Below are 26748 nucleotides of genomic sequence, written 5' to 3'. Positions count from 1 at the left end.
CCACTCTGCCTCTAGTGAATCCTCTCACCCCCCATACCACTGGCCTGTACCCCAGTTCTTGTATGAATAAATAAATTTAAAAAAAAAGACCTCCCCAGTGGCGCAGCGGTTGAGCGCTGGGTTGCGAAGCTGCCTGCAGCCTCTGCGGCGCCGGTTTGATCCCCGGCCACGGGACGAGGGTGCCACATGGCGCGCAGACCTCTTCTGCCACCCGCTGCTCCCCTCAGCAGTGTATTTCATCAGTCTGTCTGTTCTGCGCCCCACTCTGAATTCTCTCACCCTCCTGCACTTCTGACTATAGCCAGTGCTTGTATAAATAAATAAATAAATCTTTAAAAAAAAAAAAAGGGAGGTCTCCCTGGTGGCGCAAGGGGTTAAGACACAGCCTGTGAAGCTGTCTGAAGCCTCTGCAGCACAAGTTCGATCCCCCTGCCTGCCAGGGAGCTACCAACATGGTGCAGCAGACTTCTCCTGACTCTCCCGCTGCTCACCTCAGCAGTGTATTTCAGTCAATCCAACTGTTCTGTTCTCCATTGTGTCTCTAGTGAATCCTCTCACCACCCCCCCCCACACACACACCTCTGGCCTGTACCCCAGTTCTTACATGCATGAATAAATAAATCTTTGGGGAAAAAAAAAAGACAAGAGGGGCCAGGGAGAGAATGGGATCCGTGTGTCCCCTGTGGATCATGGAGAAGGCTTTCACTTTGACTCTAAGTAAAGGGGAGCCATAGGGAGGTGGGGCAGAGGGTGTCATCAGCTGGCTTCTATTTGATAGGTATTAGCATGAACGGGGATGACCAGATGCTGAAGGGATAACGGACAAGTGGGGGACAGGAGAGCAGGGAGGAGGCCAAGGTGAGAAACAAGGGTGCTCAGTAATGGTTTAAATGACATTTCTATTTTCAACATTTTATCATGAAAACATTCAAACACAGAGCCAAATTAGACTGTAGGGCAAAATCCTGTCTACCCAGGATTGTCGTTATATTTTGCAGGAGGACTCACTGGGACTGTCTGAGGATGCGGGGCCTCCGGGCCATCTTAGAAAAGTGGCTGCAGGGCCTCTCTGGTGGCGCAGCAGTTGAGCACTGGGTTGCAAGGCTTCCTGCAGCCTCTGCAGCGCCGATTCTGTCCCTGGCTGCCGGGCAAAGGTCCCATATGGTGTGCAGACCTCTCCTGCCGCGCCCACTGCTCCCCTCAGCAGTGTACTTCATCGGTCTGCCTGTTCTGCTCTCCACTCTGGCTCTGGTGAATTCTCTCACCCTCCCGCACTTCTGACTGTACCCAGCGCTTGCATAAATAAATAAATCTTAAAAAAAAAAAGGAAAAGTGGCTGCAGACAGTTGGCTGTTTTAATCTGGAACCAGAATTGCAGCCCAGTCTGCTCCATCACACTAGACCCAGAAACCCATGTTCTCTATAAAGACTCCGATGGATAACCCACTGGTTTGTTGGTACCTAAACTTTAATTGGTCATAAATCCTTGTAAAGTATGAACAATCTGAACCCTCTTCAGAAAAAAAAAAATGTGCAGAAAATTATTTGTGAACATCAGGGAATCACGGAAGCAGATAAGAGACGCTACTCTATTTCACTCCGTCAAAAAAATGTTCAGTAAGGTAGAATTGCTGTCGGTAAGCATTAACCTCCAGTGAGCCTATGAAGACCCTGAACCTCACCAGGGCCTCTATCTGTCTTGCTCCCAGGAGCCTGGGCTGTGGGCAATAGAGGGGAGCACGTCGTGAAGAGGGGCACAGTGAGGAAGGCACTGTGTCATGAAACCCTGTAACCTATAAGATGCTCCTGAGTCCTGTGAGGATCAGGGCCCCACGCCAGTGCCAAGCCTTTGAGCTGGGGGTCTGCTCCCAGGGATGCTCCCCCAGGGCTAGGGGGCGGGGGAGACTGGGAATGGCACCCAGTCGTACTGGAGCCTGGGCCCTGCTCAGCCTCAAAGCTTTGAGGTCAGGAAATCCGGAGGCAGAGGAGGGGGACATCGTTGCCACATCCCCCAACCCCTTTAAGACCCCCAAGGCAGGAAGGCTGCCAGCCTCACCGGCTTCCCTCCAGGCTCCTTCCTGGGAGGAAGGGGCTGCCTGCGCAGCAGCAACTACAGCGCAGGGGTGGGGAGGCTGGGCAGGTGTTGCAATCCGCAGTCCCGGGTCGGAGGCGAGCCATTAACGACAGGCTGGGGAGAGAAGCCTGCTGCGGCTGTTTTCAGGAACCTTCCTCCAAGAGGAGAGCAGAGACGGGGAGGCCAGGCAGGTGCCTGGCCGGTGGCCTCCAGCGTAAGTAGGGGATCCCCAGGAAGGAGCTGAGTTTGGGTGTTGATGGGACCCTGGAGTCCCAGGTCCTCCCAGCTCTGCCAAGGGGACTCAGCCTGGGACCAAGGCTCCTGCTGTCAGGATTTGGCTCTGGAATCAGGAGCCCTGGACACAGATTTTTTTGTTTGGTTGGTTTTTGGTGGGGGATGCATCAGAGAATTCACAGACAAATATCTGAGGCACTGAGCTGGGCTGAGGGAAGGCATGATCACGATCGCTCTCCTCATCTCTGCCTCTCAGAACCTGTGTCTCCCGTCTCCGTCCCAGCCCCTCTCTGGCTTGCCTTCCTCTGACTTTCCGTCTCAGAGTCTGTCTCTCTGGGGTCCCTTTGTCTCTTCAATCCTTGCCCCTGGGGTGTCAGTACCCCCTGGGCTCCCAACCCCCTTTCCATGCTGGCCTCTGTCTCTCAGGCTCTTTCGCCCTGTTTCCTCGGTCTCTTCATGGCTCCTCCTCAGGGAACGGCTCTCCGGTTGTGTGTCTGCATGGCAGGCCACATTCTTACTCCCCCCTGCCTGTCTCTCCTTCTCTGAACCACATCTGGGTGGACAGCTCCCTGAGGTCCTCTACAGCCCCCTTCTCCCTCTGACCAGCGCAGAGAGTAGGGGAAAGAGGGTGTGCACGCCCTCTGGGAGAAGGGAGGGGGAGGACAGAAGGGGAGTGTGCTGGGGGGTGACGGTAGTGACTGAAGGGCAGCAGCATGTGCTTGGATTCAGTCAGGAGAGCAGAGTGGAGAAGGCTGAAGAGACTGGGGGGCCACGGGACTAGCAGTAAGGCCCCAGAAGTGAAGCAATTGCAGCCTGACTGAGATGGAAACCAGGAGGCAGTCCCCGGAGCTGGGCCCACCCCACCGCCTGTGTCAGGGAGGGGGTGTAGGCCACACAGGATTCCATGAGGCACTGCCCTGCTTGGGCACTTGAGGATCGCTGAGGGGCTGAGCGTCTGCAGGCGCCCTCAGTGGAGTGCTCTGATGGTGATGTCATTTCACCCTCCATCTGAGGAGTGAGCCCCATTGTTATTCCTCTTTCACAGATGGAGAAACTGAGGCTCCCAAAAGTGAAGTGATTTGTCCCAGGTCACCAAGCTGGTAAGTGGTAGAGCTGGGCCAGGTGGTCTGGGCCCCAAGCCTCTCTGCACAGTGGCCCTCAGAGAGGGAGGCCATGCTGTCAGGCTCCAGGGAAGGGGACAAGCAGAGCTCAGTCACCCAGGGCTGCCACAGGGGCCCTGGAACGGATGCCAAACATACAACCCAGAGGGAGAAGGCCTGGGGCCTCTTGGGATTCAGTTTGGTTCCCTACTCTGGACAGGAGCCAGTGGAGCGGGATCAAGTTGTACTTTGTTGGGCACAGGCTGGGCACTCTTGCTAAGGCAGCAGGACTGGGAATGATCAAAAAGGTACAGGGAGGGGAACCAGTGTCCCAAAATCTGGGCCTAAGAGGCTTAATCTTCCCCAACAATATGCATAAGAGATAATCAGACTAGTATGCTGTAATAGGAAACGTGCCAGCCACTGATTAGCAGAGCAGGGTGCTCTGAACAGTTGCACAGGTTTCTCACTGCACAAAGCTGCCTGGTTGAGAGGCAGGTAGAGGCTGGAATCCAGGCTGTTCTCCAGTTGCCAGGTCCTAATGTGGGGTGGCATCTGTCCAGGAGATGCTTGGATGCTGCTTCTTTTCTGATTCACAAAAAAAAAAAAAGTGACTTTAGATTGGCTGTCACCTGGCACCCTGATACAGCCATAAATATGGATACTGGGGCTTTGGGGAAGGCTCATCTAAGCAGGAACAGCCTTGGGTATCTGGGAAGTTCTTGTTCAACCTCCAGGCAGGGAGAGAGTGGCTTTCTCCCTCTGAGTGCAGGGGGTCAGCTGGACACCACCTACACGCAGTGTCCATGCACATACGTGCAGGCTCAGTGATTTCCACTGACCTGCAATTACTGCTGGAGGATCAGGTATCTGGTCCCAAGACCCATGGGGAGCAGAGTGGTATTAGACCCTCTGTGTGCCCCATCTGGCATCTTCTCAGCCCCCCCTTTCCCTGCACCATCGCCGTGGCAGCCAGTTTCCTCAGGTGCAGCTGACACCCCTCGCCTCAGCCGTTCTGTGGAGCCGACTCTTTCTACCAGGGAGCATTTCTGCCCCATCCAGCAGGGCTCACCAGAGAATCTGCTCGTCCTCGTGCATGTGTGACCTGGACATCCAGGGAGTTAATGCCCTACAGGACAACCCTTGACCCATAAGGGAGAGGAGTCAGAGGACAAATGCTCCTGTCCTCTCTTCCAGTCAGGGGATAAATTATCCCTTGGGTGGGCCATTGTGAGGCTTGGTCTACATGGTTCCTTGGAAGGGTCTATCAGGATCGAGTCCCAGGTGTCCACAGAGGTGACCGTCAATGAGGCACGCTTGCCTTGGTCCTCCCTCCAGGCCTGTTTCATCTTCCCCACTCCCTCACTCTGTTCTTGGGATCTTCCCAAGATGAGCTACCTGCAAGCAAGCCCTAATTTCTGGCTCTGCTTTCTGGGAGGAGGACAGAGGGAAGGGGGGCGAATGCTGTTCCGCGCTGTTCCTTCCCCTGTTTTGTCCCCTGGAAGGTGGGTCTAACAGTAACAGTAGGTGCCCCCTCGGAGGCACTTCCTACGTGCCAGGCACTGTGTGAAGTTCTTGACTTGCATCATCTCAAGTCTTCTTCCCAAAGCAGCAGCTGCGAAGACTGTTGTTACCTCCATTTTTCAAAGAAACTGAGGCTCAGAAAGGTTAAATAACCTGACCAAAGCCATACTGGGTCAGAGCGTGGATTTAGCTCATCCCTGATGCCAAATCCCATGACCTTAACCACCCGCCACTGCCTCCAGGTGAGCACCAACTTGGCACTATGGCAGGGCTGGGGACCTGGAGCCTGACGAGAGCTGCCCTCATCATCCTACTGCTCCCCAGAAGTAAGTGGGGGGCAGGGTGACGTGGGGAAAGGGGAGGTACAGGGAGAGAGATCAGGGGTGGAGGAGGGAATCATTTCCCTGCATTGGCAATCTGCCCCTGGGGTTCCCAAGAATCCCAAGGGAATCAAGTCCGGGCCACAGTAGGTGGGTGGTCAGAATCCCACTCACAGACCTCTGCAGGCAAAGTGCCACCTATGAGGAATGACAAGAAGACCTAGGATGATCAACATGGAAAAGGCCCGGGACAGGGAAGGAGCTAGGGCTTCTCTGCAAATCACTGCCAGGCTGTCAGAAGGAAGTCCCAGGGCCCATGCAGCCTTCTTGGGCAGTGAAAGGATCGGGGTAGAACCCGCAGAAGATAGGTTTCATCCACTCCGGTTATGGAAACTCTATCTTGAGAGGGGGAGAGCCTCCCATCTCTGGGGGGTATGCCAGCAGGAGCCAGGATTGTTGGCTTACTTTAATGGTGATATTTCAGCTTTCCAGGCCACAAGCAGTCCCTGTTGCAAGCTCTTATTTGGTTTTTGCTTTGTTAGTCTTTAGCCTTTTAAAAAGGAGAAACCAGCCTTAGCTAGAGACACCGCACACAGTATAGAGCAAGTCTGGCCTGCTGAAGAGGATGCAGCACCAGGTGAAGCTTGAAAGTAAAGAGTTTTGCCAGGTCCCTTCCGGTATGAAACGCGGAGTCTCCACATCCATGTTGAGTCGTGAATGTGTTCTGTGACCTGTGTTCCCCCCTTAGGGCCTCAGCATGCCCATCAGCAAAATGGGCCAAAGGACACCTCGGGAGGAAGAAGGCCGAGGTGCAGGGCTCCCTCGTGCAGTTAGTTATTGGGTAGCTACCCGCCCAGGGCCTGCTTTGTGCCGCAAGGCACTGGAAATACAGTAATGAGCAAAAGAGCCAATGTCTCCAGCCTCACAAAACCTATGGCCTTGCTGGGGAGACAGACCAGCGAATAACCACATGGCTCTAGAATTATGAAGGATAAGGAGAGCTTTGGGAACATTCAGGGCCCTCAGCCAGAGGGATCGCTCAGGGCATGTTCTCTTCCACCCCAGGCCTGGAGGAATGTGGGCGCATCACCCTATCAGCCCCCGTCATCTGCCTGGGGGACCCCATCACAGCCTCCTGCATCATCAGCCACAACTGCATCGAAGTGGGCCCAGAGCCACAGATTGTATGGAAATTAGGGACAGAGCTTCAACCCGGTGGGCACCAGCGCTCTCTGCCAGATGGGACCAAAGAATCCAACATCACCTTGCCCCACCTCAACCACTCCCGGGCCCTTCTCTCCTGCTACCTGAGATGGGGCAACAACAGCCTACAGATCTTGGACCAGGCTGAGCTGCAGGCAGGTTGTAAGTCTCTGTGCTCACTGTGTCCCCCAGTAACCAACGGAAGTTGTTATTTTGCTCAATTAACGCATCACCGGCATGATAATCTTCCCTACCGGTGGTTGGTGCTACTAAGCCCCATTTTGCAGGTGAGGAAACTGAGGCTCAGAGAGGGCAACTTGCTGAAGGTCACAAACTAACAAGGCTGGAGCAAGACTGACACGAGGCAGTGTAGCTCAGAAGCCTGATTCCATGAGGCTGCCAAGTCAGCCCAGCTCCCTGGCCATCAGAGGCTTCTCCAGGGAGAGCAGTCCCTACCAGCGCAGCTTGTTCCTCCCCTTGGTTTCTCCCAAGCCCAGTCCCCCACTTCCGCTCAAACTGAAAAGGGCCAAGTCGATACATAAGAAAAAACAAAGACACACCAAGGCTCTGGTTTAAGAATCACCAGCAGCAGCGCTGACACTTACATAGCACGTACTATGTACCTGTGAGCAGTGCAGGTACAGTGAGCCGTTCAGTTTTCACAAGGACCTGAGGGACAAGAATATTACCGCTACCCCATTTTGTGGGTGAGGAGACTGAGGCACAAAGCAGTTAGGTGGCTTCAAGGCCACACAGATAATGAATGACAGAATCAGCAACCCTGACACAGCACAGTCGAAGGAGGCGCAGCCAAGGGGGTGGAAGCTCTGTGATGCTTGTCCTGTACGTGCCTGAAACTTGGTTTCCCCAAGGCTGCCCCCCACCCAGGGTCACCCTGCACAGAGCCCGGAGCACAGACAAGGTGACTCCAGAGGGAACAACCCAGAGTGAGGAAGCAAAGCCAGCTGGCCCCAGTAGGGGAATTCTGGCTGGTCCTACCCAAAGCCCTCATGCTCCCCTTCTGTATGCAGACCCCCCTGCCGCACCCTACAACCTGTCCTGCCTCATGAACCTCACAATTAACAGCCTTACCTGCCAGTGGGAGCCAGGACCCAACACCCACCTGTCCACCAACTTCACCTTAAAGAGCTTCAGGTGAGTAGGGGTCGCTCCACCAGCCCTGTTTCCTTGAGTCCTGGGGCAAGGCAGGGGCAGGACAGTGGGTTCAGGGGCCCTAGAGGTAAAGATGGGTGGGCACAAGGAACCTCACTTCCTTCCTCAGCTGACAGCCTGGCCTATTGGCAGGAGCCGGAGCAACTGCCAGACCCAGGAGGACTCCATCCCGGACTGCGTGCCTGAGGAGGGGCAGGACCACTGCTCCATCCCACGGAAACACCTGCAGCTCTACCAGAAGATGGTCATCTGGGTGCAGGCAAAGAACGCGCTGGGAACCAGCAAGTCCCCACAGTTGTGCCTTATCCCCAGTGATGTCGGTAGGTGACCTGGGTGTAGGGGAGGACCAGAGGGGTGCAGAGGGGGAAACACACGGAGACCTAGGCAGAACTAGAGACAGAGACAAGTTGGGATGCAGCTGGAGACCCACAGAGACAGGGGAGAGACACAGCCAAGGAGACAGTCTTTCATCTTCCAGCAAATTTGAAGCAGCCATTGTAGATGAGGCACTATTCCAGGTGCTGGGAGTACAGCAGTGAACAAAATACCATAAACCTGGACTCTGCCATGTTGCATTCTGGTGGGCAAAAGACAATAGAATGTCATGTGATTGGGTAATTAAAGTGGGAAAAGGGCACAATAAAGGCCCCCCCAAAAAGGTGACATGAAAAAATTCTTGGAGGAAATGAGAGAAGAAGTCACCAGATCTCTGGAGGAAAAGTCTTCCAGGCAGTAAGGACAATCAGTGCAGAGGCCCCGGGGCAAGAGTGTATACTGGAGACCTAGGGAAAACAGACATCACACAGACAGACCTGCAGAAACATGATGACACAGAGGCGAAGAGAGACAGAGACAGCCCACGGATGGAGACCCAGGAAGGAAGTGGAGCCACAAAGGGGGACAAAAGGGAGCTAAGACAGAACCCTATCAATGAGGCAGAGAAAGGGTCTGACAATGCCTCTTCTTGCAGTGAAACTGGAACCCCCCACACTGTGGGGCCTGGACCCCAGTCCTGAGGTGACCCCACCCCAGCCAGGTTGCCTGAAGCTGCGCTGGGAGTCATGGAAACCAAGCATGTACATTGACCAGAAGTGTGAGCTGCGCCACCAGCCCCAGCTTGGGGAAGCCAGCTGGGCCCTGGTGAGGCACAGGCTAAGCTCACTAACCTTGGGCAGGGATGGCTGAGGGGAGGGTAAGTCAAGGTATCCCCGAAAGGCACAGGGCTCCAGGCTCAGAGCCACACCTTTCCCACCTCCCCCACCAGGTGAGCCCCCTGCCCGCCAGGACCTTCCAGCATGAGCTCTGCGGGCTCCTCCCATACACAGCCTACACCCTGCAGATGCGCTGCATCCGCTGGCCCCTGCCTGGCGACTGGAGCGACTGGAGCCCCAGCCTGGAGCTGACAACTGCACAACAGGGCAAGTGGGGGGTGAAGGGCTGGAAGCAGCCACCAAGATCCAGCCCAGCCACCAGGGCCCTCCCTGACTGCCACTCCCTCCTCTTGCTCCATCCGTAGCCCCCATGGTCAGACTGGACACCTGGTGGAGGCAGAGGCAGCTGGACCCCAAGACAGTGAATGTGCAGCTGTTCTGGAAGGTGACTCCCCCAAGGCCATCCTCCAACCCCTGAGACCCTCTCCAACCCGACAGGCCCCTGCATGTTGTGGCCCAGGACCCTGGCAGGTCTGGGAGGCTTGGCTGCATTAGTATGGGATTTGTATGCACTTTGCATGAGCTCCCCGGTGGCGCAGCGGTTGAGCGCTGGGTTGCAAAGCTGCCCACAGCCTCTGCAGCGCCGGTTTGATCCCCGGCTGCTCCCCGGCCACCGGAGGAGGGTCCCGCATGGCGTGCAGACCTCTCCTGCTGACCGCTGCTCCCCTCAGCAGTGTACTTCATCAGTCTGCTGCCTGTTCTGCTCCCCGCTCGGGCTCTGGTGAATTCTCTCACCCTCCTGTGCTTCTGACTGTACCCAGTGCTTGTATAAATAAATCTTTTAAAAAAAAAAAAAAAAAAAAAAAAACAAAGCTGGGCTCACCTACAGCAGAGGCAGAAATATCTAAGTGCCTGCTGCGCACACCAGTAGGGCTCCCTCTTGGAGGGAGCGGGTATGGCTCCCAGCCTGGGAGGCTCAATACCTGTAAAAAAAAAAAAAAAAAAACAAAGCTGGGCTCACCTATAGCAGAGGCAGAAATAGCTAAGTGCCTGCTGCGCACACCAGTAGGGCTCCCTCCAAGAGGAGGGAGGGAGGGGGTATGGCTCCCAGCCTGGGAGGCTCAATACCTGTGATCTATCCATACCACCCGTCTAGAAGTTCTCCCCCTACTCACAATAAGCTGTGCCTCCTCCCATCCCCCATTTTCTTCCTATGCCTTCCCAGCCAGTGCCCCTGGAGGAAGACAGCAAGCAGATCCAAGGGTACCTGGTCTCCTGGAGAGCCAAAGACCAGGCTGGGGCAGCCCCACCCCTCTGCAACACCACGGAGCTAAACTGCACCTTCCACTTGCCTTCAGAAGTCCAGGAGGTGGTGCTTGTGGCCTATAACACAGGCGGGACCTCCCAGCCCACCCTGGTGGCCTTCTTGGAGAGCAGAGGTAAAGCAGGCTGGCAGGAGGCTGAGCATGTAAATTCACAGGCCAGATTGCCTGGGTTTAAATGTAGTCCCACCAGTTGATAATAGTGTGAGCTGGGCAACTTAACTTCTCTGGCCTCTTTATTCTTCTAGCAAGTGGGGCACCCACAGAGCCTACTTCAGAGGGTCGCTGTGAAGATTACATGACTTAAGGCCTGTGACTGGCACAAATTAACTGCTCAATACATGGGAGTATTATCATCATTGACCCAAGCAGGTTAAATTGGTGGTGGTGTCTACCTTCTCTCTCTCTCTCTCTCTCTCCATCCTGCAGAGGAAGATGGGAGAGAAAGCCTTAAGTTTTCCTAGCTAGAACATGGTCCCTGAGTTAACTGCTCATTCATAGGGGGCAGCCATCAACCCCCAACCCCCACCCCACCCAGATCCTCACAGGTGAAGTTATCAGCTATAACAATAGCCAATATTCCACTTACTAGCCACAAGTTACTTAACCTCTCTGTGTCTTGGTGTCCTGATTGAAACAACAGAGCATGGTGGTACCTCTGTCATGAGACTTGGTAGAAGCAGCGAGTAAACATATACCAAGGACTAGACCTGGCACATACCAGGAGCTACAGGGTCAGCTCTTCTTGGGACCCAGCTGGACCCAGTCTTAGGCATTAAGCTAGACTTGCTCTGTGCATCAGTTCATTTAATCTGCACCAAGGCCCTATGAGGCAGGAAATTTTATCCCCATTACCACTTTACCAGGTCCAGATGTTGACTTATCCACGGTCACCCCACTCTTAAATCGCAAAGCCAGGATGTGAACCCAGGACCCACCTTCTTTTCACCTTCATTCCATCATTTCCCACTCTGTCTGCAGGCCCACCCGTGGCCAAACTCCACACCATGGCCCGAGATGCTCACAGCCTCTGGGTGGGCTGGGAGCCCCCCAGTCCTCAGCCTCAGGGCTATGTGATCGAGTGGGGACCAGGTCCCCCCAGCCCCAGTGACAGCAGTAAGATCTGGAGGATGGAGCATAACAGGAGCATCGTAGGAACCCTGCTGCAGGGTGAGACAGACCTGGGAGCTGGGCAAGGGGGCAGGCCTGGGGAGAGGGGGAGGCAGTGCTTGGCTGCCAGTAGGCAAGGGGCAGCCTGAACACCCAAGAGAAGCAGACTCCTCAATCCTTCTTGATCCTTCACTGGTCTCACCTCATCCTCAGAATCAGAAGTTCTTCCCATGGTCCAGCCAGATCTTCTCTACAGCCTGGAGCCTGCCACCTCTCTAGCACCCTCTTCTACTTTTCCTCCTTTACCCCCACCCCCCACCCTCCCCAAATGATCAGAAGAAGGGATGGCAGAGGCGAGCCCTACAGCAGGGGACCAGGCCATCCTTGAGTAGGGGGCCAAGGTGAGCTCCTGTTCGTGAGCAGAGATCAGCCCCTAACCAGAGCACCTGCCCCCCTTTATCTCTAGAGAACATCAGGCCCTTTCAGCTCTACGAGATCACTGTGACGCCCCTGTACCCGGACTCCAGGGGACCCTCCCAGCACACCTACGCCTACTCCCAGGAGATGGGTTTGTCTGCACCAGGCTCTTTCTCAGAGTCTTCTCTCTCTCAAGGCCGCCTAGGCCCTAACAATCAGGAATATGAGGGAGCATTTTCTGCCTCCCCACCCCCTAGCCCAGATGGGGGTCTCTCCCAATCCTAAGCTACCCCTGGCTTACACTGAACCCTGCAGTTGGACAGAAGTCAGGTGGTGGGAAGACAGAAAATGGACATTGAGTTTGGCAGAATTCAGGGGGTAAGTCCAGTAAAAATGGATCAACTGCCCTGTCCCGGTGATAGAAATTAGGCAGAGGGCCTGGCATAATTTAGAAAGAGAATGGCAGCAATGAAATCGGGAGTGAGACAAAATCAGGCCAGGCAGAAGTCAGGTAGTGGAGCTGAGGTTCCACAGAGAACCAGATTTGAATCCTGACTCAGCCACATACTAGCAGATGGAATCAAGGGAAAGCTAGGCTTGGAAAGGTGTCCCCTTGGGCTCTCTTTTCCCATTTGCCCTGCAGCATGTCTGGGTTCTTGAGTCTGGGGCTCACAAGAAGTCCATCTGGGCCCTCCATCTGGCCCTGCTCTGGGCCAGCCCGTCTCTCTTCCGACAGCCCCCTCCCACGCCCCGGAGCTGCATCTGAAGCACATTGGTAAGACCTGCGCTTGGCTGGAGTGGGTGCCCCAGGCTGCTGAGCTGGGGAGGAGGCCCCTTACCCACTACACCATCTTCTGGACCAACGCTCAGAACCAGTCCTTCTGTGAGTCTATCCTCGGCACCCCACGGCCCAGAGGGCCCAGGATGGGTTGCTCAGCAGCCTCAGAGGGAACCTCAGCATCAGGGCCCAGGCTGATCATTCTCTCTACTCCAGCCACTGTCCTGAACGCCTCCTCCCATAACTATGTCCTCTGTGGCCTGGAGCCGAGAAGCTTGTACCACGTCCACCTCATGGCCACCAGCCAGGCTTGGGCCATCAACAGTACAAGCCTCACGCTGATGACCTCCACCTTCGGTAAAGGGGGAAGGGAGCTGTTAGGACACGGCTGTTGGGAGGGTGCTTCACCTAAAGGAGCTCTGTTTTGAGAGTAGACAGGCCTTGTCTCCGTCCCCTAGTCTGAGGGAGAAGACCCAGTCCTGTCCTGGGGTCCCCATCTGAGGGAGGAGACCGGGCTTCCTCGCATGCACTCTAACCTCTTGTGGCCTTTCCCTCACCCCAGATGAGTCTGAACTGCACATCTTCCTGGGCCTCTCCAGCCTCCTGCTCTTGTTCTTCTGCCTTTGCGTGGCAGCCTGGCTCTACTGCAGACCCACGTGAGTCATTTCAAAATGACACCCAGCTACCCTGCCCACCAGGAACTGCAGGGCTACGTGGGTCAGTCTAAATCTCCCCCAGCCTTCCCAGGCTTCAGGGTCCATGTCTGGGAGTCAGGGCTCCCACTTTCTCCTCTCTGCACTAAAGAGTTATCCCTTCAGCTACCAGAGTGGGTAGGGGAAAGGATGGAAAGATGTCAGGGCACACCTGACCCAGTCTTTACCTGCCTCCTTCTTTAGCAGGAAGAATCCCCTCTGGCCAACTGTCCCTGACCCAGCCCACAGCAGCCTGGGGTCCTGGGTGCCCACCATCATGTCAGAGGTAAGAACCCTGCAGGAAGGGGGGGGGTGTGGAGCTAGGGGTGTTGGCCCAGGCTCCAAGTGGAGGGTACCCTTCTGAGGGCGAGGATGCAGGCCTTCCCAGCACTTCTTAGCAAGATCCCCTCCTTGGAGCACAGCAGACCTGAGTTCTATCCATTTCAGAGCCACAGTCATCTTACTATGAAACCAAACTAATCCCACACATAATCATTAAGGAGAATCACCGAGCCAAGTGAACAGCACATAGAATGCATCAGGAACACACGAGGTGCTTTGTAAGTGCAACCCTCTGAGTTCCAACAGAGAGCAGTCAGAATGTCCCCACAATTGCCAAAGCTCAGGAAGGGCCAGAGGTTGGGGTAGACATCTGAAATGAATCATGCCCTTACCCCAACATCCTTATGTATAGGAGATTTTCCAGCTGCCCAGCCTTCAGGACCCTGGCATGCAACCCATCACCAAGATCACAGTGCTGAAAGAGGAAGAGAAGAAGCCAGGGCCCTGGGAATCCAATGACAGCTCAGAGACCTGTGGCCTCCCCACCCTGGCCCAAGCCTATGTGCTCCAAGGGGACCCAAGAGCACCTTGTACCCAGCCTCAGCCTGAATCTGGTACCAGTGACCATGTCCTATATGGGCAGGTGCTGGGCAGTCCCACTGGCCCAGGGCCAGGGCATTACCTCCGCTGCGACTCCACTCAGCCTCTCTTAGGGGGCCTCACTCCCAGCCCCAAGTCTTACGAGAACCTCTGGTTCCACACCAGTCCCTTAGGCACCCCAGAGCCCCTAGTCCCAAACCAGGAAGACGACTGTGTCTTTGGACCACTGCTGGACTTCCCCCTCTTGCAGGGGCTCCAGGTACATGGAGTGGAGGGGCTGGAGGGCTTTTAGAGCTTCCCTTCCACCTAGGCCTACCTCTTGAAAGGAAAGAGTAGGCATGCCCACCACTATAAAAACCACCCAGCCCCAGAATAGGCATAAAGACTCTCAGTCTCCTCAATCCCTGGTCCCAGTATCCCTACCCTATCACCCCAATCTCCATGAGCTGGGCATCCCACTTTAAAGGTCAGAGAACAGGGGCCTCCCTGGTGGTATAATGGGTTAAACACCGCACTATGAAGCAATCCACAGCCTCTGCAGCACAAGTTCAATCCCCGATGGGCCAGGGAGAAACCCACATGGCAAAGCAGACCTCTCCTAACTCGCCCGCTGCTCCCCTCAGCAGTGTATTTCAGTCAGTCTGCCTGTTCTGTTCCCCACTCTGTCTCTAGTGAATCCTCTCACCCCCTGCATCTCTGGCCTGTACTCCAGCTCTTGTATGCATAAATAAATAAATCTTTAAAAAAAAAAAAAAGGTCAGAGAACATTTCGTCCAGTCCTATGCACTGGTCTTTTATGATTATTTCTTGAAATTTCAGTCTCTTAATCTGATTTATGTATTTGTTTTGTTTTGAAAAACTGGAATGTGCCTGAGTCTCTGTTCTTTTATGTTAGGGCCCTAGCACTCAGGGGATACATTTCAGAATTGTCAGGTTGCTTAGTTTTTCCTCGATCCATTCATTCACTCACCTAGCATCGAGGCCCTGCACTGGCAGCTGGGATTCAAAAATGACTCAGCTCAGTCCACCCTCAAAGAACTCCCAATCTGTGGAAATTTGAAAACTGGTTACTAGGACATAGTGGCCAAGATTACCTGGAGCGAGTCACAGAGTGCCACGGGACATGTGGGCCATGGGGGATAGACCTCAGAAAAGACTGAGCCCTGTGGTATATATAGACAATGGAATACTGCTCAGCTGTAAAAAAGGATGAAATACTGCCATTTGTGACAATATCGATAGAACCAAAGGTGATTGTGCTAAGTGACATAAGTCAGGAGAAAGACAAATACCAGATGGCTTCGCTCATATGTGGAATATAAAAAAAAACAAAGCAAAAGAAAAGACAACAACAAGCCCTAGAAATCTGCCGGTAGAACTGAAGCTACCAGAGAGGGAGGGAAGGGATAAAGAGCAACAGTGGAGAGGGAGCCCAGTGGACTAGAGTGGAGTACTATGGATCTTTGGGTGGTGAAGGTGGCATTGTAACATATATCTGAAGAGATGTGAATCTATACTCCTAAATCATTTTCAGTGTTGTAAGTGAATGTTACCTCAATTTAAAAAATGATACAATATTTTAAAAATCTGCCAACCTAGAAAACCTCCCCACAAGGTAAGAAGAGGAAGAAGTATTATTATTGAGTGAGTGTCAAGCCAGATGTGATATAAATCACAGACAATCTGCTAAAGAGCTTACAAAGACAGAAAGAAATGTTATCCTTTCATATAACCATGTGGCTACAACTTTTGCATACATTTTCTCAAAACAGTAACCTGATAGCACCATTTGTCACAGAGTTCATCCTAAATTTACCTGGTAAATAGGGTAGACACCTCTGTTTGTGAGTTGCATTTATCTAAAGGAAAAATAAATTTCTCCTATCTTTATGAGGAGGTAGGTTGCAACTTAGAGTTCAAGTTAAGCTACTACTCTCCCACAGAAACTGAGAGATCAGGGTACAGCAGTCCTAAATGATGACATCGCAAAGACATGATTTTCAGGTCCTAGGAAAAAACATTCCTTCTCATAAAACCAGCCAGAAGGGCATTTAGCTTTTTAAAAGATTTACATTTATCTCCAAAGGACAGTTCAAGTACCCTGAAGTAAATGCTCTGAAAAATATGAGGGGGTGGACCTTCCTGGTGGTGCAGGGGAGTAAGCCCTGAACTATGAAGCAATCTGCATCCTCTGCAGCACAAGTTCGATCCCCGGTGGGCCAGGGAGAAACCCACGTGGCAAAGCAGACCTCTCCTGACTCACCCGTTGCTCCCCTCAGCAGTGTATTTCAGTCATTCCTCCTGTTCTGTTCCCCACTCTGTCTCTGGTGGATCCTGTCACCCCTCACATCTCTGGCCAGTACCCCAGCTCTTGTATGCATAAAAATAAATAAATCTTTAAAAAAAAATGAGGGGGAGGAGACTTTTCCATATTGTAGGGAAGGGAGAATTAAAATTGATTTTTCCTACGTTTAATTTGTACTTGTCCTTAAACTCGTTTCACAAATAATATGACAGCTAATATTTGTTGAACCAATGTTCACTATTCAGCAGTTGTACTGCACATAACTGCCTCAGATAATCCTCTAACACGCTAAAAGATAAAGATAGATGCTGCTATTACCATCCCCATTTGAGGGATGAAGGCACTGTGACCCAGAAAGGTTGTGACTGGTCCACAGAATTACACAATGAGTAAATTAATGGGTGAGCTATGGTACCAGCCCACGGCTGATTCATTCCAGAATCAAGGACATTAATCACCAGGCCACACGGCTGCCAGAGAGGTGGCTGAGATCCAGTAGTTCTCACAGGGCCCCTGTCTTGGACTTTGTGGGAGGAGTGGGGTGGAAATACTGGATCAGGGGTAGAAGGCTATGGAACATCCAGAAGCCCCCCAAATAACCAGAGCCAGAGACTAAGAAGTAGAGTGGAATTAAGGGCACGATACATGCCTAAGAAAAAGCCGCACCTTAGAATGAATACAGCACCACACAGCAATGACAAGGTGCGGCAACCTCCGAGCTCCTCAATCTGCCTCAACCGCTAATTAGACCTCTCCACTCGATCTAAGCGTCATCACCGAGGCCAGCCTTCTAATCCATTCTCTCGGGCCTCATCTGCTCCGGCCTCGCAACGATACTCGATTGGTCGAGCCTGAGACAACATGGCGGCGCCCGTGTAACCCAGTCCGTACCGCCAAGGCGACGGCGCCGAGGGCGCGGGCCCTGCGGGTGTTAGAAGTAACCATGCTGAGAGCCGCCTGGAGGGCACTGAGTTCTATTCGGACCCCTGCACGGGCCCACGCCCCAGTCCTAGGGCTGCCGGCTGGAGGGTGCGCTAGGAGTCCCTCTGACCGACTGGGCCTACCCTCAACTCCTCGAGGTGAGCTGAGAAACCCAACATTATGAGCACGGAATGGGATTCAGCGGGGAGAGGATTCCAGGGGACGAGAATGGGGGAGAAGTGCAGCGGGGTGAGAGAGAAAAGGTGTTAGGTGGAGAACTAAAGCGAAGTGGAAGGCGGTTCGGAAACTATGGTGAGGCGGTTAGGCACAGAGGGGCAAAGATCATGGAAGAAAGGTATTGCAAGGACTATAGGAAGGAATGGAGACTGGACTATTTAAGAAGCCGCGGGCCTCAGCCCTCTCTCTTCCCTGTAGGTCTTATGTTCCACGCCACCCGTGAATATGCCATCCAGAAACAAGGTAGGAGCTCTTGGGCTAGGACTTGGGGAGAATCTGCTTGAAAATCTTGGGGCCACGGGGACAGAGGTTGCTGATTAGTGCCACTAGATGAGCAAAGGGGTGGTCCAGAAGTTCTGAGCAGAAGACCCCCACATCCACCTAATCACAAAGCTGGAGGCCTGAAACCTGCATAGGCGGCGAATGGGGAGGTGGAGTGTAGGTGTGGGAGCTTCTGCACTGTCTGGAAGTGAAGATGAGCACGCCAGAGAGAGCAGGTTGCTGGCACTCCCCAAACCTAAAGATAATAAAAGCACTCTGTGTCTGCCCTTCTCAGGTGGAGGGCATGGTTTCCCATTTCAAGGCATTCCATACATTAGTTAAGATCCCTCTTGCTGGGTAAATGATACTGGGCAAGTTACTTATTTGAGTCTCATTCAGAAATGAGTATGAAAGTATTTGGGAGGATAAGTATTATGACTCAATGATTATACATGAAAAGTGTCCTCAGAACTGTGTACCATAAACTATAGCATGTATTTGTATCTATTGATATTGATATTATTTCTATAATATCTGAGTAGCATCTGACTGAAGACAACAAGTTGATCTCCCTCATGTCTCTCCCTCTCCTTCAAGAGAACATAGGGATGTACACATCAAGGCTAAGGATATCCTGTCATCTCTCGTGCTTACCAAACAGGCTTCTCAGTGCCTTTATTTCACTCATGCAGCCAGCTGGCAAGTGTTTATTGAGTGTCTAGTCTATGCTGGAACATGGACCAGACTGGGGGATCCAAAGGTAGTCAAACTTAGTCCATCCACCAGAGGGATCCATCCTAGTGAGGAATCTGATAACTACAAAGTCAGACAAGTGTGTGACTTCTGGGAGTAGATGGTCTTTCCCAAGACCTCATACTGTGCCTTGTCTCAAAACAGTAACTCAGTCAGATGCTGCTCTGATATTATAGAAATAATATCAATATCAATAGATACATACATACATACAATATCAATAGATACATTTTTCCTTTGGAAAAATATAGTATGTATCTATTGATACATACTATTTACCTGGTAAATTTAGGATGAACTCTGTGTGACAAATGGTGCTGTTAAGTTACTGTTTTGAGACAAGGCACAGTATGGGGTCTTGGGAAAGGCCATACTCCCAGAATGAATTATCAAGCCAGGCAGGTGTCTAAGCAGGTTGGCAGAGAAGAAAGTGAACCCAATGATATTCACTCTCTGACAAAGGTAGGGAGCACTGGAGGCGCAGGGGTGAAAGTCTCAGTGCTATCAAAGTTATCGCCAGTCACTGCTACCTGAGTTCGATCCCCAGCCAGGGAGCTGACCCACATGGTGCACCAGACCTCTCCTGTCTTACCCTCTGCTACCCTCAGCAGTGTATTTCAGTAGATCCACCTATTCTGCTCCCCACTCTGTCTCTGGTGAATCCTCTCACCCCACACACACACACTTCCAGCCTACACCCCAGTTCTTGTATGCATAAATTAATAAAAATAAATCTTTAAAAAAAAAAAAGTAGGGAGCAGGTGGGAAGAGCTAAGTTTGGGAGGACAGGCAGTGAAAGCTGACTCTGGGTGTTTTCCATCTTTATATTTAACAGTTCAACCCAGCCGAGATGATGATCCACCCCCTTCCACACTGCTCAAAGAGTACCAGAACATCCCTGGAATTGAGAAGTAAGCAGGAAGAAATCTCTTTGAGGAGGCAGAGGGCCCTGGGAGGACTGGCAAGGAGAGGGGAAAGACTGGCTGTGATTCTAGAATCAAGCTTGATTATAGAATGGGGCAGAGAACCACAGAAGCCCAGACATGGGCAGGGTGACTGGGCACAAAACAGATGAGGCTCTTTTTGTACTCTGGGTAAAGACCCTAGACCACTAGATAGCAAGGAGGGAACATGCATGCATCATGGGTCTTTGTAAAAATCTCTCATCTCTTGATCCTCACAAAAGATCTGTGAGGGAAGAAATAGTGGTCACGTTGTATAGACTGACAAGCTAGCCAATGTCAGACATTTCCAAGGAGGCTGAGCTGGGATTTGAATCCAGGATGAACAGCACAAAAGTCAAGCTCCTCTACTTAGCTCCCGTCCTACGCAGGAGCTGGGTAATCCCTCCCACTGTGCAATGTGACTTGAAAAAGAAACAGTGATTATAGAATTGATGTGTCTCAAGACAGGTTAACCCATATTCTAGTGAAAATGGAAAGTCTCCCTTTGTCCTCCCTGTGATGAGCCTGTAACACTTGACTGACAGCCCCAGTTTTCTAGGGTTATCACCTTTTTCCCTGTTCGCAGCCCAGAAAATCAGATACACATTGATTCCTAGTCCCTGGGAAATGGCTCCCCATCTCATTAATTGTAAAAGAAATCTTCATTGTTATTTTTCAAACTAAAATGAAAACAGAATTCTTGCCCTTTTCCTTCTCCTATTCTTTTCTCTCATTACTATGGTTTTTCCACAGAGTTGATGATGTTGTGAAAAGACTCTTGTCTTTGGAAATGGCCAACAAGGTGAGTGGCCTGTGCCAAACCTGATTACCTCAGCCCTTTCCTCTGGGGACTCCCTCCTACCCTGGTGACATCACCCATCCCATGCTTCCAGAGTCACATCACTTGCCCACTGTTATTCTATGTCCATTTGCCAGTACCCCCAGATTGAGCATCTCAAGGGCAGAGACAGTCTTACCCCCAATTACCTCCCTAGCACCTGACAAACAGTAGGCTCAATAAAGATTGAAGCCTAAATGAATGAGAAGGCTTTGGGGACATTTGTCCCACAAGCCATTTCTCCTGTCAGCAGCAGCTGCCTTGGACTCACTAGATATGAATAGCTCTGTGGTTGGCTCAAGGCCTTGCCTGGTGAGCGAATGAAGTCAGTCCCTGAGCTTCATGGCCTAGTTGCTGTGACTACAGCCATGACCTCGGAGGTAAGAGGGCTAGTTCTTCAAGGGTGGCAAACCTCACAAATTCTCTGTCTACTTTCAACAGAAGGAGAAGCTAAAAATCAAGCAGGAGCAGTTGATGAACAAGATCACGGCAAACCCTGAGGACAACAGATCTCTGGAGGCTCGAAGTTGGTCAAGGAGCCCTTGGGGAGTGGGGGTACAGGGGAGTTGATAACTGGTACTTGATCCAGGCCCCTTGTCTTCAGGTGCACTAGGAATTAAATGTCGCTCATTTAAAGGGTGAGACAGGTAGGCCCAAGGGCAGTAAGAACCACACTCTGTGTCCTGAGCTCTGTGATGCCGGAGGTCCTACCGCGCACCTCCCGTGTGAGTTCAGGCAGGCTTCCTCAGAAACCAAAGCTCGTGTCTGTCTTTCTCCACTCTGCAGCTGAGGTGGTGTGAAGGGACCATGTGGTCAGGGCCCAGATTCCCACGGCTCACTCTACAGCACTCCCAGAACTCAGTGTGTTTTTGAGGAGGGTCTGCTGTAGCGCCAGCCTCTCCTTGGGGCCACCTGCTTTTTGCCTTTGCTGCCATTTTTGCACACAGGCAGGAATCAAACAAGAAGACACCTGAAGGAAGGGTATTCTGGGACTCTAGGAGATAAGTGATAAACTTATTTGAGCTATGGGTGGCAGCTGGAAGGAGAGTGGCACAGATCCATCTTGACTGCTGTGGAATCTCACAGCATTGGCTAGGACCTCTCACAGCATTGGCTAGAACCTTTAACCGTTAGAGCATACATCCTAGACTAATTGCTGAATTCAGTAGTTTTACTATGTTTGGGAATGAAACCTTTATAAGATTAAGGAACTTCCCTTCCTTGGACTTTGTCTTGTGAAGGAAACATAACCCGGTCATTTGAGCTCTCAAAACTCAAAGAGTGCTTTGGAAGTTGTGACGTGCTGTAAAGAGCATTGTCTATTATTATTCCTTGAGTTCTTGAACCATAACTCAGGCCTAGGCCCTTCCTTCCTCTGTGCCCAGTTCTCATCCTCTGTGGTTTGTGGTTTCAGTTATTGCCTTGACTGTCAAGATCCACAGTTATGAAGAACATATGCAGAAACATCGAAAGGTAAACCTTAGGCATCACTCACAGTTGAACACCAGCCGCCAGGGGAGAGGGCCTGGAGGTGAAGGGCTCTAAGTCCAGGAGAGTGGGTCCAGTGGGAAGCCAGGTGGCCACACCCCGGCCAGCCTGCTCCTCAGCTGCAGTGGGGAAAACATTTCCCTCTTGTCTCCAGTGAAGAAATGGGGGTCTCACAGGGCTGTGTCAAGTATCACCAGTGGAGACAACACAAGGGTACCCATAGTGTCTGGCTGATGGGGGCTGCTCAGCAAGTATTTGTTGAATGTATGAAGGGGCTCAGATTTCCCTGAATTCAAATCCCAGCTCTGCCATTTCCATTTAACTAGCTGTGTGAGGTCAGGGAATTCTTTCACATATACAAGCTTCAGTTTTCCTTTCTGTAAAATGGGCGTCATAATAGTATCTGCTGACAGGGTTGTACGGACCATATGACATAACAATAGTCATTATCATGCACATAATACTTGCTAAATACTTGACATGCAGCAGGTCATCTAACCCTTCCACCATTTTTCTATGCCATTTCACAGCATGATAAGCTAGGCGTGGAGTAACTAAGTTATTCAGCCACCATTCAGGCATACCATGAGGGCGTGAATGCTAGGACTTGAATTAGGTGATCTTGCTCCAGGACTCATGTTCCTGACCATCAGGCCTTATCTCAGCACAGTGTTGGGCACAGAGCAGCTGTAATTATTAGGCAGTTGATGATTTTTAATAAATACAAGATTGTGAATATAGACTGGGCAGCTCCATAGCTGGCACCTCAGTGTTCCCTTGGGCTGGTGGCACCTACCTGGAGATCTAACTCGTTCATTTGGAATGGCCTGCCAGCCCCACTGCAGAGGTCCTTCACGAAGCAGCAGCTGGCCACAGATGAGGGTCTCCAGGAAGAATACAAGGCCTTCCTCTCCACCCCAGCTGACAGTTTGCTAAGCTGAGGAGAGACTAAACAAGTGGTGTGAGAGAAATAGCATTAGTTTTAGGTCAGATCAGTAGACCCACATTCCAGACCAGACCACACACAAATTCCCCACCCAGCACCCTCCTAGGACCTTTGATGTATCAGATACATCTTTGCATCTTTATTTTCCCATCTGTAAATGGGAATAGCAGTAGTAATACCTACCTCAGAGCTGCACTAATAATTCTTGGAAAGTTTTAGTGACAGGATGAAATGACCATCCTTTGTCATTAGGAAATGGCACGCCACTTACTCTCTAGTGCTAACAGTATACCCACTCTCTTACAGGACAAAGCCCACAAGCGCTACCTACTCATGAGCCTTGACCAGAGGCAAAAGATGCTCAAAAACCTCCGCAACACCAACTATGCTGTCTTTGAGAAGACGTGCAAGGAACTAGGGATCGAGTACACCTTTCCCCCTCTGTACAACCGAAAGGCCCACCGCCGCTCGGCGGCCAAGAAGGCTCTGTGCCTTCAGGTACAAGTCTGAATTGCTGCTTTGGTCGGTGCCACCCTGGGACTGTGGCAGAGCGAGCAGAAGGAAAGGGTCATCTTTTCTGATAGAGGCATGGATCTGGCCTCAGGGTCTTGAATGGCCCCAGATCCACCGACCCTTGAAGACAGGCTAGGGTCATCATCAGGGAGGCAGTTTCCACCCCACCAGCTCCAAATCTGAGATTTTACATAAGATGACAAAGTCCTTTCCTGTTTCCTTTCATCCCCAGGTTTTCCAGGAGACTCAAAAACTGAAGAAGCAAAGAAGGGCCTTGAAAGCTGCAGCAGCAGCACAGAAGCGAGAACAGAGGCACCCCAGCAGCCCTTCCGAAGCTGAGCCAGAGACAACCAATAAGAGCCAATAAATTCTGTTAATGTTTTTTCTGCCCTGAAGAATCATAGAAGTTGGGTCTTTGTGGCCTGAGGAGGAGGAATTCTTTCGTTCTTTCATTCAGCTCTGGGACACCAGGTTGTCTGAGCCAGTCCCTCCCTCATATCAGAAGGCACACTCATAACACAATTCCCACATCTCGCATCAACAGATCCCTGTCATCCAGGTGGTGTTTCAGTGGAGGTGAGACCGAGCGCACAGCACCCAGTGTGGCTGGCTGACTGCTGGGTGAGGCCAGCTGCAGGAGCTGCCTTCTAGACTGGGCCCTAAAGCATGAGTGGAAGTTCACTGGGCAGAGGTGAGGAGGGGAGGCGTTCCCAGCAGAAGGGACTGCAAGTACAGAGGGAAAGAGGCCCATAGGTGTGGGCTGTATTCAGAGAACAGTGAGTATCAAAAATAAACCTGGCAGATGAACTGAAGCAGGGCTGTGACAGAGTTGATATGCTGACCGGGGAGACCGTGCATTGCCCCCTGAGGAGTGGTGGGGGACAGTTAAGGTTTAAAACCAGAGGAGTAAGGAAAGCAAGACATCTGTGTTCTAGATGGTTAAGCAGCAGCAGCATGGAGGGGTGATAGGATGGAGAGAGGTCAGATCAACATATTGTTGAGTAGGAGCACTGGTGTTCAGCTTCGGAATCTGAGCAAAGCTACAAGTTCCCCAGTTATTGCACATACACAAAACATTGCATATAAATTCTGGGAGGTGATAGACACCCCTATCCCCAAAAAGCTACCCAAATTAAGTGCCAAAACCTTTAAGCCTAAACATGCTTGGCATGTCTGAAGAGCCCAAGGAAGACTGTCTAAAACTGGAGAGCAAGAAGGGATGAGGTCAGAGAGGTAAGCAGACGTGAGGTGATAGAGCACTTTCTGGGTGTGTTTGTCTGTTCAGGCTGCCACTAAAAAATTAAAGGACTGGGTGGCTTAAGTAGCAGATACTTACTTTCTCACAGTTCTAGAGGACAGAAATCCAAGATCAAGGTGCTGGTCAATTTTATTTCTTCCTGGCTTGCAGCATCACTTTCTGACTGTCATCACATTGAAAGGGGGTGATCTCACAAGGGCACTGGACCTATCCTGAGGGCCTCCCCTCATGCCCTAGTCAGGTTCTCATCACCTCCCAAAGATCCAGACTCCAAATGCCACCACATTGGGGGTTTGGGCTTCAACATAAGAATTTGTGGGAAAACATTCAGTCCGTGACAACAGAGAAAAGACCTGGCTTCATCCTGAGCAAGGAGAGCCTTTGAGGCAAGCCAAGAGGAAGAAAGATGGATCAAACTGATGTCCAAAGAGGAGGTGAAAACTTAGATTTGAAACAGTGTAAAGAGGCTTGAGCTAGAGACAGCTTTGGGGATTCTGTTCAGATGGTGATGGAAGCCATGGTTATGAGTAAAATTACCTAGGGAAGGAGTGTAAAAGAAGAGAAATGCACCACCATCAGGAAGGGAAAGATGTTTCTGATGGTATCACCTGAGCCCTGAGGAGGAGTGGCTAAGACTGAGGGCAAGGTGAGGAGAGGACAGATCAGCACCTGAAGACTCAGAAGTGAGAGAAGTTAGAAATGAAGATGAACTATTCAGCTGTCACCTCCAGGAACAGCAAGGGAGACCTTTCATGGGGCATGACTGAATGGACACAGCTCCTAAGATAATATGCTGGAAGGTCAAGTGACAACATGTAAGGGGTTCATGGAGCAAAAGAAAAGGAACATGTTAGTGGAGAGGCTCTGCAAGAAGGTACATCAGGTGCCACCTTAGGCATATAATCTAACCATCAAAGCGACCTTTACACACACACACACAGATTGGCATAATTATTTTACCATGGAAGAATTGGAGGCTCAGTGGCTAGGTAACTTGTCTGAATTCATACATTTGGTTAGAGACAGGCCTAAGATTCAAACCTATATCTGTCTTGACTCCAAAGCCCAAGTTGTGTTTACTATACCATGCTACCTAGGGGCATAAAATGGTCTGTGAAGCTATGGGAGGGATCTATACTGCAGCAAACTCAAATGCCTTTAGCAGCCAGGCAGGTAAATGCTGGGAGGCCTGATGGAAGGGATGCTAAGTTGCTTGTTACATTCCTATCCTAGGTCTGTTCCCTTCGAAAATAGTACAACCAGGCAAAATCAAGTCAAAACCTTGGCTGCCAGCTTTTAACCGGTTAAAAGGAGGACAGCATGCAGAGATGCTGGTTAAGGACCAAAAAGTCTTCATGTGAAAGTTCCACTGGGTTGGAGAGAGCTGAATCCCCATTGCAGTGAAGAGGGAAGTGAGGATGTGAAGGATATTCAGGTTGTGGATTCAGTGATGTGAATGCAGGCTACTCTGAAAAAACCCTGGCTGAGAAAGAAGGAAATGGACTAGAGAAGGTGTGGCAAGGACTTGTGCTTGTATGTCAGCCCTCACCCACCCATTGGGTGTGGTTGAGGGAGAGAAGGTGATGCTCCATGAGGGTGATTTACTGGTGAGGTGAGTTCAGCTAGATGGGGAGTAGGGGATAGTGAAGCTATCTGTAGAAAAAATTGGAGTACAGAGCTTTGATTGCCACGGATCTAAAAATCAAGGGACCACTCAAGGGATGTCACTGACAGTAGTGCCTCTGAAATTGAGCCTAGCAGCCAGTGTGAGAGAGAAAAGAGCTGTAATATGGAGGAACACAGTAATGCAGACAGAAAAAGTAAAGGGATACATGTGAAATTTTGGAGGAAAATGTAGAATTTGGTGTTTGATGTTGAATGACTAACGGACCCAGGGAGAGAGCTGGAAGCCGAGGCTCAGGTTTCAAGTCTGAACAGCGGGAAGGAAAGCTAACAGCGGGCTCTAGCAATAAAGGTTCACAGACACAGCTACTCATGAAAGTAAAAATGGACAGCAGATGGCGGGAAGGTGATACTGGAGTTCAAGTCCGGGTCCTGCCCTCAAAACGGAGAAATGGATGGGAGGCCGCTTTACAGGAGTGACAGAGGGCACTTCCGAGAGCCCCGAGCGCGCATCTCTGGAAGGGGGCAGACACGAGAACACACCGTGTCCTCTCCAGAGGCTGAAACCCGGTGGGGCTTCACTCCAAGCGGCTTTCAGGATGGAGACGCAAATAATTCCAGGGTTTCATTCCAGACACAAATAATTCCACCTAAAACAAAAGTCGTGGCACTCTGCAAGAT

At 51.4% G+C, this 26748-nt stretch overlaps 2 protein-coding genes and 1 long non-coding RNA gene across 6 annotated transcripts; 2 read left to right on the top strand and 1 right to left on the bottom strand.

The window, feature by feature from the left end:
* Positions 1-2176: 2176 nt before the first annotated feature.
* CSF3R (colony stimulating factor 3 receptor) lies at positions 2177-14498 on the top strand. The gene is made up of 17 exons (XM_037499821.2): positions 2177-2288; positions 3354-3408; positions 5175-5258; positions 6318-6617; positions 7487-7610; positions 7761-7948; positions 8599-8768; positions 8893-9046; positions 9145-9224; positions 10005-10218; positions 11083-11271; positions 11678-11779; positions 12365-12511; positions 12623-12763; positions 12969-13062; positions 13303-13384; positions 13793-14498. The coding sequence occupies exons 3-17, from the start codon at positions 5195-5197 to the stop codon at positions 14270-14272; spliced, it is 2529 nt and encodes an 842-aa protein (XP_037355718.1). The 5' UTR covers positions 2177-2288; positions 3354-3408; positions 5175-5194; the 3' UTR covers positions 14273-14498.
* Positions 9796-22083, bottom strand: LOC119236147 (uncharacterized). 4 transcript variants are annotated; one of them, XR_008550393.1, is made up of 5 exons: positions 21735-22083; positions 14951-15026; positions 13773-13855; positions 10497-10524; positions 9796-9907 (listed from the first exon to the last, which is right to left on the bottom strand). It is a non-coding gene; the product is annotated as an uncharacterized LOC119236147 (long non-coding RNA). The 4 variants fall into 4 exon arrangements; XR_005122989.2 differs by lacking the exon at positions 9796-9907 and having other exon boundaries at positions 10133-10524; XR_005122988.2 differs by lacking the exons at positions 9796-9907; positions 21735-22083 and adding an exon at positions 16952-17071 and having other exon boundaries at positions 10133-10524.
* Positions 17130-25452, top strand: MRPS15 (mitochondrial ribosomal protein S15). The gene is made up of 8 exons (XM_037499815.2): positions 17130-17364; positions 17642-17686; positions 19293-19368; positions 20155-20203; positions 20681-20765; positions 21654-21712; positions 22980-23171; positions 23419-25452. Exons 1-8 carry the CDS (start codon positions 17229-17231, stop codon positions 23551-23553), a joined length of 777 nt encoding a protein of 258 aa, XP_037355712.1. The 5' UTR covers positions 17130-17228; the 3' UTR covers positions 23554-25452.
* The last annotated feature ends 1296 nt before the right edge of the window (positions 25453-26748 follow it).

This window comes from Talpa occidentalis, unplaced genomic scaffold (assembly GCF_014898055.3).
Source record: "Talpa occidentalis isolate TD23 unplaced genomic scaffold, MPIMG_talOcc4v2.1 talOcc4.9, whole genome shotgun sequence".
NCBI classification, from domain to species: Eukaryota; Metazoa; Chordata; class Mammalia; order Eulipotyphla; family Talpidae; genus Talpa; species Talpa occidentalis.
The sequence above is the reverse complement of the archived record's forward strand: the minus strand, read 5'-3'. Positions and strand labels throughout refer to the sequence as shown.

What these genes read in the sequence shown, in the direction of transcription:
- CSF3R (XM_037499821.2), top strand. Translation starts at nt 5,195, where the DNA reads ATGGCAGGGCTGGGGACCTGGAGCCTGACGAGAGCTGCCCTCATCATC. An exon ending in GCTGACAACTGCACAACAGG is followed by an intron (nt 9,047 to 9,144) that starts GCAAGTGGGGGG and finishes CTCCATCCGTAG; the next exon opens with CCCCCATGGTCAGACTGGAC. An exon ending in TGGCTCTACTGCAGACCCAC is followed by an intron (nt 13,063 to 13,302) that starts GTGAGTCATTTC and finishes CTCCTTCTTTAG; the next exon opens with CAGGAAGAATCCCCTCTGGC.
- MRPS15 (XM_037499815.2), top strand. Translation starts at nt 17,229, where the DNA reads ATGCTGAGAGCCGCCTGGAGGGCACTGAGTTCTATTCGGACCCCTGCA. An exon ending in CCTACCCTCAACTCCTCGAG is followed by an intron (nt 17,365 to 17,641) that starts GTGAGCTGAGAA and finishes TCTTCCCTGTAG; the next exon opens with GTCTTATGTTCCACGCCACC. An exon ending in CTTTGGAAATGGCCAACAAG is followed by an intron (nt 20,204 to 20,680) that starts GTGAGTGGCCTG and finishes TACTTTCAACAG; the next exon opens with AAGGAGAAGCTAAAAATCAA.